The sequence below is a fragment of the Capsicum annuum genome, chromosome 6, assembly GCF_002878395.1.
Source record: "Capsicum annuum cultivar UCD-10X-F1 chromosome 6, UCD10Xv1.1, whole genome shotgun sequence".
Classification (NCBI taxonomy): domain Eukaryota; kingdom Viridiplantae; phylum Streptophyta; class Magnoliopsida; order Solanales; family Solanaceae; genus Capsicum; species Capsicum annuum.
In genome coordinates, this window is record NC_061116.1 from 208572247 (window position 1) to 208587280 (window position 15034).

At 37.3% G+C, this 15034-nt stretch overlaps 1 protein-coding gene across 3 annotated transcripts in view; it reads right to left on the bottom strand.

Moving 5' to 3' along the window:
• LOC107855410 (protein CASP) overlaps positions 1-14419 on the bottom strand; it is a 25568-nt gene extending 11149 nt beyond the window's left edge. For 2 of the 3 annotated variants that reach the window (XM_047413860.1, XM_047413861.1), the window contains exons 1-13: positions 14073-14362; positions 12318-12428; positions 12029-12207; positions 9182-9331; positions 7907-7995; positions 4849-4958; positions 4579-4673; positions 4273-4328; positions 3463-3628; positions 2163-2255; positions 1714-1842; positions 1475-1594; positions 1079-1159 (exon numbers count right to left, since the gene is read on the bottom strand). In XM_047413860.1, the coding sequence (XP_047269816.1) occupies positions 1079-1159; positions 1475-1594; positions 1714-1842; positions 2163-2255; positions 3463-3628; positions 4273-4328; positions 4579-4673; positions 4849-4958; positions 7907-7995; positions 9182-9331; positions 12029-12207; positions 12318-12428; positions 14073-14169 (1476 nt within the window). In that variant the 5' untranslated portion in view covers positions 14170-14362. Of the gene's footprint in view, positions 1-1078; positions 1160-1474; positions 1595-1713; positions 1843-2162; positions 2256-3462; positions 3629-4272; positions 4329-4578; positions 4674-4848; positions 4959-7906; positions 7996-9181; positions 9332-12028; positions 12208-12317; positions 12429-14072 lie in introns of all 3 variants that reach the window. The other variant, XM_047413859.1, reaches the window with a different exon arrangement.
• Between the last annotated feature and the right edge of the window lie 615 nt (positions 14420-15034).

The following is a 15034-nucleotide window of genomic DNA, read 5'->3' on the forward strand; positions in this document are numbered from 1 at the left end:
GACGAGGATGTCTCGCACCGTATTGGGGCGGGATGGATGAAGTGGAAGCTCGCGTCGGTGGTGCTGTGTGATAAGAAGGTGCAGCCCAAGCTTAAAGGCAAATTCTACAGGGTGGTAGTCCGTCCGGCCTTGTTGTATGGAGAGGAGTGTTGGCCAGTTAAGAACTCCCACATCCAAAAAATGAAGGTGGCAGAAATGCGGATGTTGCGCCGGATGTGTGGGCTGACTAGAGGGGATAGAGTTCGGAATGAGACTATCCGGGAGAAGGTTGGTGTGACTTCAGTGAAGTACAAGATGCGGGAAGCACGATTGAGAAGGTTCGGACACGTGAAGAGGAGGGGCATGGATGCCCCGGTCCGTAGGTGTGAGAGGCTAGCGTTGGATGGTTTTAGGCGGGGTAGGGGTAGGCCGAAGAAGTACTGGGGTGAGGTGATTAGGCGGGACATGGAACAGTTACAGCTCACCGAGGACATGACCCTAGATAGGAAGGTCTGGAGGACGCGAATTACGGCAGAGGACTAGGGCCAGTTTGGGTCGCTAGTGTAGGGAATTACTTGGTGGGGGTTTTATTCCTGTTATGATTCCATGTTCCGTGTTCCATGTTTCATTACGAATCTGTGTGCTTTCCTCTGCTCTCCTTTGTTTTATATTACTTATGGGTGCCGTATTTATGTTATGTAATCTGCTTCTGTGCTTTACTATGTGTTTGTGTGGTATCTCGTGCCTCGAGCCGGGGGTCTATCGGAAACAGCCTTTCTACTTCTTCAGAGGTAGAGGTATGGACTGCGTACATCTTACCCCCCAGACCCCACTAGGTGGGAATACACTGCGTTTGTTGTTGTTGTTGTTGTACTGGCAGAGCTATAGTAACAATTCCAGGGGCTGAGGATAACATGGAGAAGCACCCCCTTCTAAACTGTTTTGAAGGATTGGAAACTTCAATAATGAAGGATAAAGATGTTATGACTAAAGATCGGCATATGCAGGAGCAAGAGCTCACTTCCAAAAATGTGAATCAATCACCTTGTTATAAGGAGAAGGGGGGAATATAAGGAAGCAAGAAAGGAAGAACACTCACCTCCAAAGGCTCTGTTCCACCAGACTCTGATAGATCCCAATTATCAAATCGAGTACCTTTTCTATCTTTAGAACTATATCCCTGTGTTAGAAACAAGAAAACTAGTCAGAAAAACGTTCAAGCGAAATTAATTTAGTAACAAACTGCACCATAAAATCCACCGATTCAAGAAAACCAAACAGGCATTTACTTGGGCAAGTTCACATCTACATTTATCTTGTTTCAGGCACTTCATGTTCAATTACCTTCAGAGAAATATAACTATTTTATGCACTAGCTAAAACTAGAAAAACATACAATGATTACAAGCAGAAAGATGTTCCAGCAAACAAGAGACAGAGACAGAAAGAGAGAGAGAGAGAGAGAGAGAGAGAGAGAGAGAGATTTTTAACATACCTGAAGAATATCATCCTCTAGCTTCTGTATTAACCTTTGTTGTTCATTAACCTTCGCAGTCAGCTCTACAACCTTTGCTTCGGCCGATTCCAGCAAAGAAGTCCTCTCAGAAAGTTGGACCTGAAAGCCGCGAAATAGTATACAAATAAAGCAATAATGGAGTTCTTCAAGCATATTCTGTAGAGAAGAAATTCAACATACTCTATTTATCAACGACCATATTAATGGCTGCTAATTACCTTCAACTGTGTTAGCTCATGCTCCATTTTTCGATTCTTGTCAAGAAGTAATGACTCAAGTTTGCTCATCTCTTGCCCACTGGTAGCAACTTCCCAATCTTCAGCCTCAATTGAATTATAACCCACAGCCTACATTAAGCAAAAAAAAGAGTTAAATGCACAGACACCAGAAACATTCTTGACATACATTATGTATAATGGAGGGACAAAAACCAAAGAACCTGGTGAAGAAAGGAGGGAAGAAGCAAAAGGAGTCAGAATTATTGGAGACGATTGGCATAATACAGAAAAGGAAAAAGAAAGGAGGAAGGAGCTGAGGATCTTAGAACTTTTAAAATTAGTTTTAAAGCTTTCTTTGCTATTTTCAAGAAGTTGGACAATAGAAGACTAACAAATAACTGTAGAGCCAGCATTGAATCTAGGAATAAGCACACGAAGAGAGAACATACCTGTAAGATCTTTACTTTCTTCCTCAAATCATCTATCAGCTTTGTTGTAGGCCGTGTTTGGAGCTCTTTCTTTAGTTCTTCAAGGGAAACCTCCTGAAATATGTAAATAAGCAAGAAAAATTAGGGGAAAGAAAAGAAGAAAGACCTTGAAGGGATCTCAACAAATAACACAACTAGATTGTCTATTGCAAGATTATGGAGTTAAACTAGAAATGAAACCAAATTTTAAGCACCACAGGTGAAAAATTCTCAGCATAAATGCTCTTAGAAGTTCGGAGTTCAATTTGAGGCATACCTACATAGAGAAGGTACTAGTACTAGATAAAAGAAACGTTGAAAAAATATTTCAGAGCATTCTAGATTATTGACAAATATATCGTTTTGGTGCATAAACATACTGATAAAAATAGAAAAAAATAAAACAACAGTAAGGACTAAGGAGTACTATTTTTTGAGAAAACAAGATTTACGATGTTAAAGAGGGTAACTATCTCATTTAAAAGCTTACACTATTAGAGAGGGCACATTTTTAATATTAAATTATATTCTCAACATGCCTCATCACGTGCAAGCCTGATTTTTTTTCATGGCATAAACCGTGGAAATTCTTTTTGATGATGGGTGATGGTGAGATTCGATCCCAGAACCTCTGCGGCTCTGCCTGCTTTGGTACCATGTTGAAGTGTGTAAAACTTTTATGTAAGATGGTCACACACTTCAACACAAGATACATTAATTAAGGGGCATTCTATATTCTTTTGGTACTGCAGATATCCGTTTCTTTAAGAAAGAAATAGCAGGCAAGAAGAAAGTGGTCCTACATACATTAGTTAAGTACAACAAAAGTATACCTTTGGATAGGTAAAATTAATGAAGGAATGAAGTCTCACACATAAGAAAGTAAACAGAACCATGTCTATTATACCAATACCTAACCAAGAAAAACCTGTCTCCACTTTCATTAAAAGATCATTATTTTATATTATTTTTATGACCGTGGTGTCAGGGTCAGCTTACGTGCACCTCGACTAATTTTACGGGCTACCTGTTATACCGGGTAACTCTGTCCGCCAAGGTTGGACAGAATGAAAAAAATCATCTAGTGTTTTTGCCTCCGTTGGAATATGAACCTGAGACCTTATGGTTCTCCATACAAATCACTGGCCACTAGGTCACACCTTTTGATGCCATTTAACAAAACATTATGATGACAAAGATGTATCTATATGGTGAACAAGAGTGAGATAACGTTTTTATATATCCTCTATGCTATCAGTTAATGAATATTGAGAGAATATACCTTTTCATTAAGCAGAGAATTCAACTTCTTTATCTCATTAATATGTTCTTCTCGCTCATTTGATAAGATGTTCTCCAACTTATGAAGTTCCACATTTAGTTCAGCGATAATCTTCTCTTTGGCATACAGAGAATTCTCAAGAGCACTATCTGCATCCAAATTATCACTGAAAGCAAGCAAATTAGTATTGGATGAGTTATCTAAACCCATGCTCCAATAATATACAACAGATTTAAAAGAACAGCAACAGTCCACTAAAGCTCCCACTATGCGGGGGGTCCAGGGAAGGACCGGACCACAAGGATCTACGGTAAGCAGCCTCACCTTGCAGGGAAAAGAAAAATGACAGAGATACAAGATTGAACAATATGCAAGTACGTCATTGTCAGCACACTGCATGCAACTATGAAAAGGTATTCCAATAGGACTTGACAGCTAGTGAAGTATTTAGCTGCTCTTCATCACAAGCTCATTTACACAGAAACTTACACATTCTTTGCCTTCTGCATGACATGGTTGTCAGATTGAACTGAATAACTGTACTGTATTTTTCTTTTAAATCAATAAGAGCATAACTGTACTCAGTTATGTGAAACGAAGTTTCTTTTTCCTTTTCTAATTTCATGTATAAACTTCTAAGGAACCTATGGCAAGACAAAAACATCTTTTTCCACAACCTCCACTTAATGCTAAAGATGTCCAAGCTTGACTACTAGAGATCATTAGCCAGTGGGAAATAACTCAGATGACCATCACAAGATGTATAGGTGCATATATACATACTTCAACTTATCAAACTAGAGAAGATACCTGTTTTTGTGATCATTATCTTCGTGTGCAGTCTGTAATTGTGAGCGCAACAATCCCTACATAACCCCTAAAGATTATTAATACATTAAATAGGATTTTTATTCCACTTCATTTTTCCATATAATCCCAAAGTTCAAGATCCTTTTTTTGTTGGTGCGGGATTTAGCCTAGCAAAACAGTGTCCAAAATGTATCACAGCTAAAACATTTTCTGTGGAGGATAAAAGTGAGACATTGGGGAATACTGAAGGTAAGGGCTATTCTTTTAAAAAAAAATGGACGATAAAGCTTAATTTAATCATCCTACCTTTTCTCTTTCAAGACTAAGAAGGCGACCTTGAGCCCGTTCAACTTCATCCATTAAGAGATTGTATTCTGATTGCTTTGCGGCTCTCTCTTCCTCTAAATTACAAAAAAGGGGTTGTTAAAGCTATTCATGAAAAGTATTTCTATGAACATAAGTCTAGAAGATCATAGGAGTTAACAAGTCAAAACAGTGATCAAGTAAGAAGATCATATGGCTTTATATTTAACTATAACTATTAAACAAATTATTTAAAGTCTTGTAGTATATCACCTGATTGAGCACGAACTTCAAACAATTGGCTCTGTGCAAGTTCATGCAACTTTTGCATGGTCGAAACACTTTCTTTAGCTTGGCGTAATTGATCCTGCAGTAATTGCTCCCTGCATCAAAAGGAAGCACCGGAAATCATGATATGCCAATTCCAGCAGGACACATATTACACCACAAACATATTCTAGAATAAATAAGGATGCAACTTTGTTCTAAATGTTATTTTATGTGGGAAGGAGTCAGAGAGAAATAATCATCCTTTTGTTCATTGTAAAATCACTGAGATGTTATAGGATTTGTTTCTGGATGTCAAAAACTTAAAATGGGTCATGCCTAAGACATCTGGAGACTTCCTAGCTAGTTGGAATTTCAATGGAGTTGTGAATCCAGAAAATTGGTGGAAAACATACCTAGGTACATATTATAGATTATTCGGAAGGAAAGGAACTCAAGATATCTTGAAGGAGTTGTATATTTTTGGTGGAAAGGGGATTTTGTAAGTGACATAGAATCTCAGCTAGGCATTATAGAATCTTTGTACGCAAAACAAAGATTTACTTTTGTGGTTTTAGTTAGCTTTTGTAAGTTATAAAGATGGCTCTCAGCAGAGTCTTTGTTTTAAATATCTAGGGAAAGGCAGAAATACCCCCTTGAGGCTTGAACTATAGCCAAAATTCTTTACGGAGTTACCCCCTCAACATTTTAAAAGAACAATAAATACCCCCTGAAAAGTCATAATCAGGTTTATGTCAAAGTAGTGAAAAGCACGTGACTACGTAGTGTATATTTCATTTTTATACTTTTTCTTGTTCTTTCTTTTTTTTGAAACCGGTAACTTTTTCTTATTCTTTCTTTTTTTCTTTGTTTTCTTCCAGTTGCTTCTTGCCAGCGTCGGACAAATTCCAGATGGCCTTTTCTTCTTTTATGTTTTTTACTTAATTTGTTATGTTTTCTTTTACTTTTTTCCTATTTATTCCTCTTTTTTCCCCTTAAGGAATGATTCTACATCATCGGTGCACGCCAACATTGATGCAGAGTGATATCGACTTCTGGCGGCAGACTAGCAATGACTGCAATGGGTTCAGCGGCGGAGAAAGAAGGAAATACAGCCTGTGTGTAAATCGGTCGGTGAAGGTGTTTTAGTGATTTTGTGATGCTTTTCAATGGTGGATTGTGAAGAGGAAATGGATTTTATGATGGATCTGAAGGTGTTTTTTGATTTTTTTCTGGTCGCTGGTAAATGGTAATGAAATTCTCGTCCGAGAAAATTATTTCTACTTCTAAAGAAAAGGAAAAACTAATAAAATTTGATTCTATTTCACAAAGAAACGAAAATAATTTAAGAGATATCAGCTTAAGTTATAACGTTAATTAATTATGTGTACTAATTAACTGTAACTTGTCCAATCAAAAGATTACATGTGTCCATATTAATTAAATTTTAACTTATTTTTTGCCTCTCACAGGCCTCCAAGAGATTGAGCCCACTCTTTGTGCCACCTCAGCACCTAAGGGCGTATTTCTTCCATTTTAAATACAAATTGTCAACAGATGGATAGCTCTACACGCATCATATTTGGCGCTGAACAACTTCAGTCGAAGAAAGATATAAATTATCAACAGATGTTACATGTGCCACCAACAACCAGAATCCGGTAGGCATCTCTTTCTACACTGTCCAGTTGCTGCAGACATTTGGCACATGTTCATTTCCATTTTTAGACTTAGCTGGACTATGCCACATAGTATCAGAGAAGCCTATGCATGGTGGTCTCGATGAAAGTTGAGAAATCCATCAGGAAAGTCAGAGAGATGATTCCTGCCTGTATATTTTGGTGTGTCTGGACAGAGAGAAATCGCAGATGCTTTGATGGGTTATCAACTCCTTGCCACACTCTTAAAGCTAGACGCCTTTTGTGGCCATATAGTTGGCAGAATTTAGCACCTGCAGAATGGACTACAAACTTTTTGAATTTTGTCTGCTCTTTTTACTCTAGATTAGCACTTCTTGTACCAAAATGACCTCTCCTACCCTCGTTTGTACTTATTGCATCTTTTTTTTTTTGATAACCATGGTTTCTAGGCCAGCTTGCGCACACCTCGACTAATTCCACGGGATACCTGCCACCTCCCACCAACACCACCACCTCCCACCAACACCAGGTAGGTAACTCTGTCCACCAAGGCTAAAACAACAACAACAACAACAAACCCAGTGTATTCCCACTTAGTGGGGTCCCGGGGGGTAAGATGTACGCAGTCCATACCTCTACCTCTGATGAAGTAGAAAGGCTGTTTCCGAAAGACCCCCGGCTCAAGGCACAAGATATCACACAAACACATAGTAAAGCACAAAAGCAGATGACATAACATAAATACGGCACCCATAAGGAATATAAAACAGAGGAAAGCAGAGGAAAGCACACAGATTCGTAATAAGCATGGAACACTGAATACGGAATAAAAATAAAAAAACCCCTACCAAGTAATTCCCTACACTAGCGACCCAATCTGGCCCTACTCTTCTGCCGTAATTCGCGTCTTCCAGACCTTCCTATCTAGGGTCATGTCCTCGGTGAGCTGTAACTGTTCCATGTCCCGCCTAATCACCTCACCCCAGTACTTCTTCGGCCTACCCCTACCCCGCCTAAAACCATCCAACGCTAGCCTCTCACACCTACGGACCGGGGCATCCACCAAGGCTAAAACAGATGGGAAGAAATAACCTAGTGTTTGTCTCTGTAGGGAATTGAATCTGAGACCTCATGGTGCTCAACCCAACTTCATTGAACCCCTAGGCCACACCCTAGGGTGCATAGTTATTGCATCTTCTTGATGCCTATTATATAAAATCTCTTACTTCATCAAACAAAAAAAGGTACTTCAGGAGGGTCATCCCTGCAATCATGAAGTATGTAATTGGAAATTCTGCTATAGTTCACGGGGGTACTTATGCCTTTTCCCCCAAGTATTTATATAAAATTGTTGCCTTTCTCAAAAATACTCTGGAATAAACTTTAGTTTAACCTATTTGACCCTTTCTAAATCAATAAAATACCTTTCTTTTAAAACTTCAAGTGTTTTCTGGTTCTCTTCTGCCAAACTGTGTTGCTTGATTTCTACAATTTGCTTGACCTTTTCCTCCATCTGAACCACAAAGAAGAAACATTAGAGGAGAAACCAAATGAACCTGGCAACTATTTGTTTCAAACTTTCAGCATAACTTAAAATACCACTTTTTTTCCATAAGCCGGTGCTTGGAGAAGCTCATATGAGAGTTCAAAAGCCTCCCCACCCATTCCCAGAAATAATTTTAAGAAAGAGGAGTCATGGACAGGATGAGGAATTAGATCATTGGATTCAAAGTTAAAAACCACTTATCAAAGGGGTGACCACTATAGAAACTGATTCCTGAGCTACACCAGCTTGACACGGCTAAGTTTTTGTTTAAGCTTGAGCCAAGCTAAACCAGAATACGAGCCAAGCTCAAGCAAATGAACACCCAACTCTTCGTCAGGTTCTAAAGTTGCATCTGTGTTTGTCCAGTAGTGACTTATATCCAGTAGTGACTTCTATAATAAAGTAACTGCTTAGCACTTTTGCACATGCTAAGCTTGGAAAAACCTAGAAGACAAACAAAATGAATTGCATGCCTCTTTCTATACTTTTACATCATCAGTAACTCAATCTTCCTAGTTTTGTCAGGCCCCATCTCCCTTCTAACTCAAGCTTTTTCTCGCGCCACCTGCCACAACCACCACTAAAACATCTTCGAGAAAGGCTCCCAAGTCAATTAAGGAAAAAAAATCTTGAGACAGTTAGAAATCTCTACCTTCTGATATCAATGACAGTTTAGGACTATTTGTTTTTAGAATTTTGAAACAGTAAAGAAGGATATTCTGCTGTCAGATCTGGTGAAATTTTTCATTTCCTTGTGAACATTTCTGGTTTAGAAAATTGTAAGGACTGCAGCAATACCAAGTTTGAACTTCCCATTTTGTTTCCAAATCCAGTATGTGCTGGGCTGGCATTGGTTTTGCTCAACATGGTTTCACTTATCTGGACTCTAGTATAGCCTGACCTTAATGAAACTTTTACAGAGTATTTCTCTTGAGATAAACTTTTACAAAGTATGTTGTTGGTGTAAACTTTTTCAGAGTATAGAAGCAGAGAGAATCTAAAAATTTCACATATCATATTCAGACATAGAAATAGTGATGTCGGACAATAGAAGATTCAACAAATTTACTGTCAGTGTCATCTAGGATCATTCTTTAAAGGGAATATACTTGCACACACACTGATAAATAAATGCATTATCATATATACTAGCCTGTTGCTCTAACTGGCGGCACCGCTCTTCAAGTCTTCTTATTGTCGCTTGTTGATTTTTCAGATGAGTTGCTTCCATGCGAAATTCTTCAAGTTCAACCTTCATTTTTCGGTTCTCAGACTCTAATTCTGATAGTTTTGAATCCTTTTCCTATAAAGTGGCATGAACGATCAGATAGGAAAAAATAAACCTAAAAGTAAAAGGAAAAGAGAAAATACATCAAATCACTCCTGAACTTGTGAGCAAAACTTACTTTAGACCCTAAACTAATGGGCAATTATATACCCCTTAACAGCTTTCAAGTGAATTTTATACCACCCTAATAATATTATACCACTCTCACAACAGAGAGTGCAGTACACTAGCGCCACGTCAGAGCCACCTCCTCCCCCGCCCTTTCTTTTCCTTTCTTGAATATACGATTCCACCCCCCCCGCCCCCCCCCCCCCCCCCCCGGCTCGAAACCCGTCTCCTTCCTTTTTCCATTGTTGCAAGCTTTTCAGTGAGTTTTTTCTCCATTGTTGCAAAGCTTTTCAGTTTCAAATGAAAAGTTGAATTGAATTAACTTGAGCAATACAAATACATGATCACAAAAATATACCGATACACAAAATTCCAAATCCAAAACACAAACAAAATTGCACAATCCGATATGAAAAAATAAAAGCACTAATAAAGCAAGCTTTTTGTGCTCTTTTTGCTGATTGCTTGAACCACCCGTCTGCAAAATTGAAATGCAAATGTAATCACCCCATTGTTGCAAGCTTTTCAGTGAGATTTTTTTTTCCATTGTTGCAAATTTTCCAGTGAATTTTTTTTTCTTCATCAAATGAAAAATTGACTCGAATTAACTTGAGCAAATCCAACAATGGACTAAATACAAGTACATGATCACAAAAACACATCAATACACAAAATCTCAAATCCAAATTCTTTCACATTAACCAAAACCCAAAATACCAAAACACCCAAATTCTCAATCTTTTACTCAAAAATGTCAACAAAAATGGCAGAAACAGTTCCAAATTCAGAAATGGCATTGATGGTATTCGCATGATATGGAATTCTTGGCCAAGAACCAAACTTGTTCATCAATTTTGAACCCTTTTTGATTGTCGAAAGATGAAGTTTTGGATCAATTGGAACTTGGTAGGAAGGGGCTTACGAAGAAGACGAAGAAACGGGGTGGGGGTACGAAGAAGATGAAGAAACAGGATGTTGGGGGGTGGCGGTTGGGAAGGGGAAGGGGATTCTTGTTAAGAAGAAGAAGATGAAAGTTGGATTCTTGTTTTTCTTTTTAATTATATATATATATAACCCACAGAGGTTGGCCTGGTGGTAATTGGCTTGAGCTTTGGGGTGCTCCCTTTCAAGGTCTCAAGTTCGATTCCCACTAGATGCAAACAATTTTTGAGGGCCATCGGACTGGGTGAAACCCTGAATTACCCGTGGTGCACTTGCGGGAAACTCCTTGCCGAAGGCTTGTGCACCCCCGGGATTAGTCGGGACTCGAAGAGTCTCGAATACCCGGTGCAAGTCAAAAAAATAAAAAAATAAAAAGTGGCCCTTTTTTAAAGAAAAAAAATTTACGCATTTTTTTTGCCACGTTAGCCGTAGGGGGTGAATTTAATTCACTTAAAAGATGTTAAGGGGGATATAATTGCCTGATTAGTTTACGGTCTAAAGTTAGTTTTGGCTACAAGTTGAAGGGTGATTCGATGTATTTTCTCAAAGGAAAAAGATAATCTTAATATCCTAGACATGCTTTTGAGTTGAAATCCAATTCCAGAGCTCTAAACAAACCTCACATATATGCATTGAACAACAAATCCTGAAATTCTTTTTTATAAACAAGAAACATCTTAAAATTTCTCTATATTGAAATCAGATAAACCAGCAACCCCCTTTCATATCTGATGATATTTTGACACAAGCTTCATATGAGTCATGAAAGATCTTATCCAATATACAATACTTGACCTTCCCTTTAATTATGCTTTCCCCGGTCTAAACAAGAGGAAAATAATTCAGAAATGGGATCTTCACGTTCAAGGCCTTAACCAACCAGTGGACTGCTGCTACATGATTGTCTATCAATGGAAATTTACATAAATTCCATTTCAACAATAAGAGATTCAAGGAAACAAATTTATCAGGTACAAGATATTCAAAAACACCTAGTCTTTTTCCTCTCTTCATTACTCTTCCAATTCCATTTTAATTGGCATATTACAAGTGGGTAATATCTGGCTGGAAAAGTCTTGATATAAACAAGCCATGAAGAGTTTAGGTTGGAGCAGCTATCATGCATGATATATTAAAGTTAACCTATGAGAAAAGAGCATACTTCTTCAGGTGGTTCAGCTGCCTCACAAGTTGCAATTGCAATGAGTGCAACTGTAAATTGCAAAACTCCTAGTTCTTCGAAGAAAGAAATGATAACATGGAGTGAACCTCTAACCGTCTTAAATTGCTCTCTTTCCCTAACCATCTTATTGTGTAATACGGCTTTTGAGGTCACCATTATTCTTAAAACTGAATCACTACCTCTTTTCCCTTAAAATTGACATCATGTCTGGATAATTTTAATGTGAAGCTTTCCTACTGTTAATCAGCAAAAGACTTAAGCATTTCCAGTCCATGTACACCACAATTTGACGCCATATTCCAAAGTTCATGAGGTGTAGATAATTGCATATCTTCATTATATAAGATGAATATCATCAGATTTTCTAATAACACCTTATTAATGCAATGCATCACGAGACCATCATTAGACATCATGGGCCACCAAAGCAGTTACTCTGTAAGAAAGGTGATCATATGAAAGGCCAAAGTTGAGCTTACAGCAATTGAAGCAATGACCGGATAAGGATCTGGTGCCTCATATAGTTTTTGATAAATGTTAAGGAATGCATTTTCCCCATACTTAGCTCTCTTGGTAAGATTGTCAACCTCTTCTTGGTAGCCCTTAAGCAAAGAGTTGAACAAGCTCAACTTGTCTTCATTTGAAGCTTTTTTAAAATCTGTCAAGAGGTGATAGATAAAGCTTAAATAAGTGGTTAATTAAGGGTCGAAGTAATTGTAATTTACGATTAATGTTAAACAGCAGCAGAAGGAAAGGTGCATCTCGCACCTCGAGTGCTCTCTGCAAGTTTTCGGCGGTTCTTCTGACTGTTCTCTTGATTTTCAGCTATCCTAAGACCTTGTTCATCCAGTGTACTCCTTTCTTTCTCCAAATCAAAGTCTGGGAAGAAAAATCAGATACAGTTTAAATGGGTAGAAAAAGTTTACTTTCCTTAGACAAGACAAAAGATATCATGGGAAGAATAAATTTATACAAAAACCAAGCTTTCTAAACAAGGTTGTAGGCTAGCAACAGAATGGTAAAGGAGTAACTCAACAAGAATTCACGAAAAAAGTGTCAAAACTAAAAATTCTCAACGAAGCGTGTAAAGCAGATGGAGCTGTGTTTTCCATATACCCATAGCTTTACTTCATCTCATCCAAAAGGAAAATATCTAGATAGTTAGTTAAATGAATAGAAATAAATTGGTGATGGATTCTATCAGTGGCAAGTGTTCCTCATGATCAATCAGTCAAACAGGACTTAAGAACACATATTAGCAAAGCCAACCAGCAAAATGAAGACATTGGGAACACAGCCATGCAGTTCCCTTGCATTCTAAAGCTTCTACATCTGAAAAGGAGCTAACAAATTCACTTCTACTAAGTGTCTGAAAAGATTGGGAGAGTTCTCATTTTATCAGAATTTGCTTTGATATGCTATTCCAAAAGAAAAATGCCTACAACTACATCCTGCTACCAATTTCTGATCACTGATTATGCATATACAATTGGCTTATACAAGTTTAGGCTGGCATATTTCTGTTACATATTGTAATTACAAAATTAGTCAAGTTTTGTCGTCACCTTTTGTGTTTTGCATCTCAATCTATACGCTACTTTATATATAAAATAGTACACAGAAACCAATAGTCCTGGTGGTAATCATCAATCAAAGACTCCCAATGATTCTCATGTTGGCTCTTTAAAATGCTAAAGTGAAATATAGCAAGGAGAATAATCTCAAACTGCTAAATGGAGCATGCTATCAGTCATCTTATTAATTACTATGTTGAGATCATAAATGAAGTTCCTCCCATGGTTTTCATATTGACTTCTAAAAAGCTAGAGTGAAAAATCGTAAGGCAACTAATCTCCACACTAATAGATTGCATGTGTTGATAACTCAATCTTACTACTACTTTTCCCAGAGTTAATGGTTCAAAACACACCTAAAGTATACTTTTTTTTGAGTCTTAACACTTGAACTAAAAGGTTTGCGAGTTTCCTATCTGAACTATTATCAACTATTTACCAAAACATACTTGAACTGTCAACCTTGTGGTGGGGCCCTTCCCTGCGCATAGCGGGAGCTTTAGTGCACCGAGCTGCCCTTTACACTTGAACTATCAATTCTTCACTTCTCCTATGATTCTCCTACCAGAATGATGGTGATATTTCAGGAAGGAAAAGTGAATAATTTCCAGTTGAGGTGTGTTTTGACAATTAGTTGGTCCAGATAGGAAAATCACACACCTGATAGTTCACTCAAAAAATTGAGATACTTTAGTTGTATTTTTTATCATTCATTCTTTTTCCTATGACATTCCATTTTGCTTACTGCAGGGGAAATCGAGTAACCGGAACCTAAAAATCTGATTGCTAAATGAAAATAACCAAACGAATACTAGAAAATGAAAGTTGAACTCGCACTTCCGTTTTAGTATTATTTTGATAATAATCAGCAGCAGAAAACGACGGCCGGTGACATGAAATTGGCAGAAAAAGGTAAAGATTAGGAGTTGATAATTGAAGCCTAAAGTACCTTTCCAGAAGGTGGCAACGGCGACTAGGGGAGTAGTAGAAGAAGAAGAAGTTGAGTTCGCCTTGTGTCTCTCCGGTACTCCTCGCGGGGAATCCATTGTTGATCGTCACAAAATTCAGCTTTTTCTCAAACAAAAGTTCTACTGTTTTATGATAGATCACAGATCTCGGAGCTTTGTAGTTCCTTCAGAATTAATTTTGTCGAAAGGGAGATGGGAATTAGATGGAGAAGCAAGTTCGGGTCGCCCACATTTTTCTTTCGGGTCCTTTGCTAAGCTTTGCTTGGTTAATAAGTAATAATATTGGGAACATTGAATAATTACAATTAGAGGTGTAGAAATCAAATCGAATCCATGAACAAATCAAATCAAAAAACTAACTTATTATTTGGTTTGATTGATTTGGAATTAGAAAAAAATGATCATTCTTGATTTGATTTGATGTTAACCAAAAAAAAAGTCAAATCGAATCCGAATCAAACCAACATAATATGTATATATAATTTTAACTTTTTATACATAAAATATTAATTATAATCTACTTTTTCAACTAATTTTATTTTGAAAGTAGATGTAGATATATATTCAGATTTAATATTTGTCCATTAATTGTTAATTAAATGATTCAAAATTCAATATAAATTTAAAGCCTATTTTTTTCACTATTCATTTTACTTTTTAGTTTCAAGAGAGCTTTTCGCTCCTCATTTTTTCATAATTGTGGTTTTTTATTAACACATGAGTGAAAACATATTTGATCTACGCTTCAATCACAATATAATTGTAAAAACTAAAGATTATTAAAAAAAATGAAAGAACCAATTAAAACTTAAACCGAAAAAAATAATTTTATATTGGTTTGATTTGGTTTATAGTTTTAATAAACCGATGATTAGTTTGATTTTTGAAAAAAAAAATAAAAACCAAATCAACCCGACATCTGTAAACCCCTAATTACAATTCT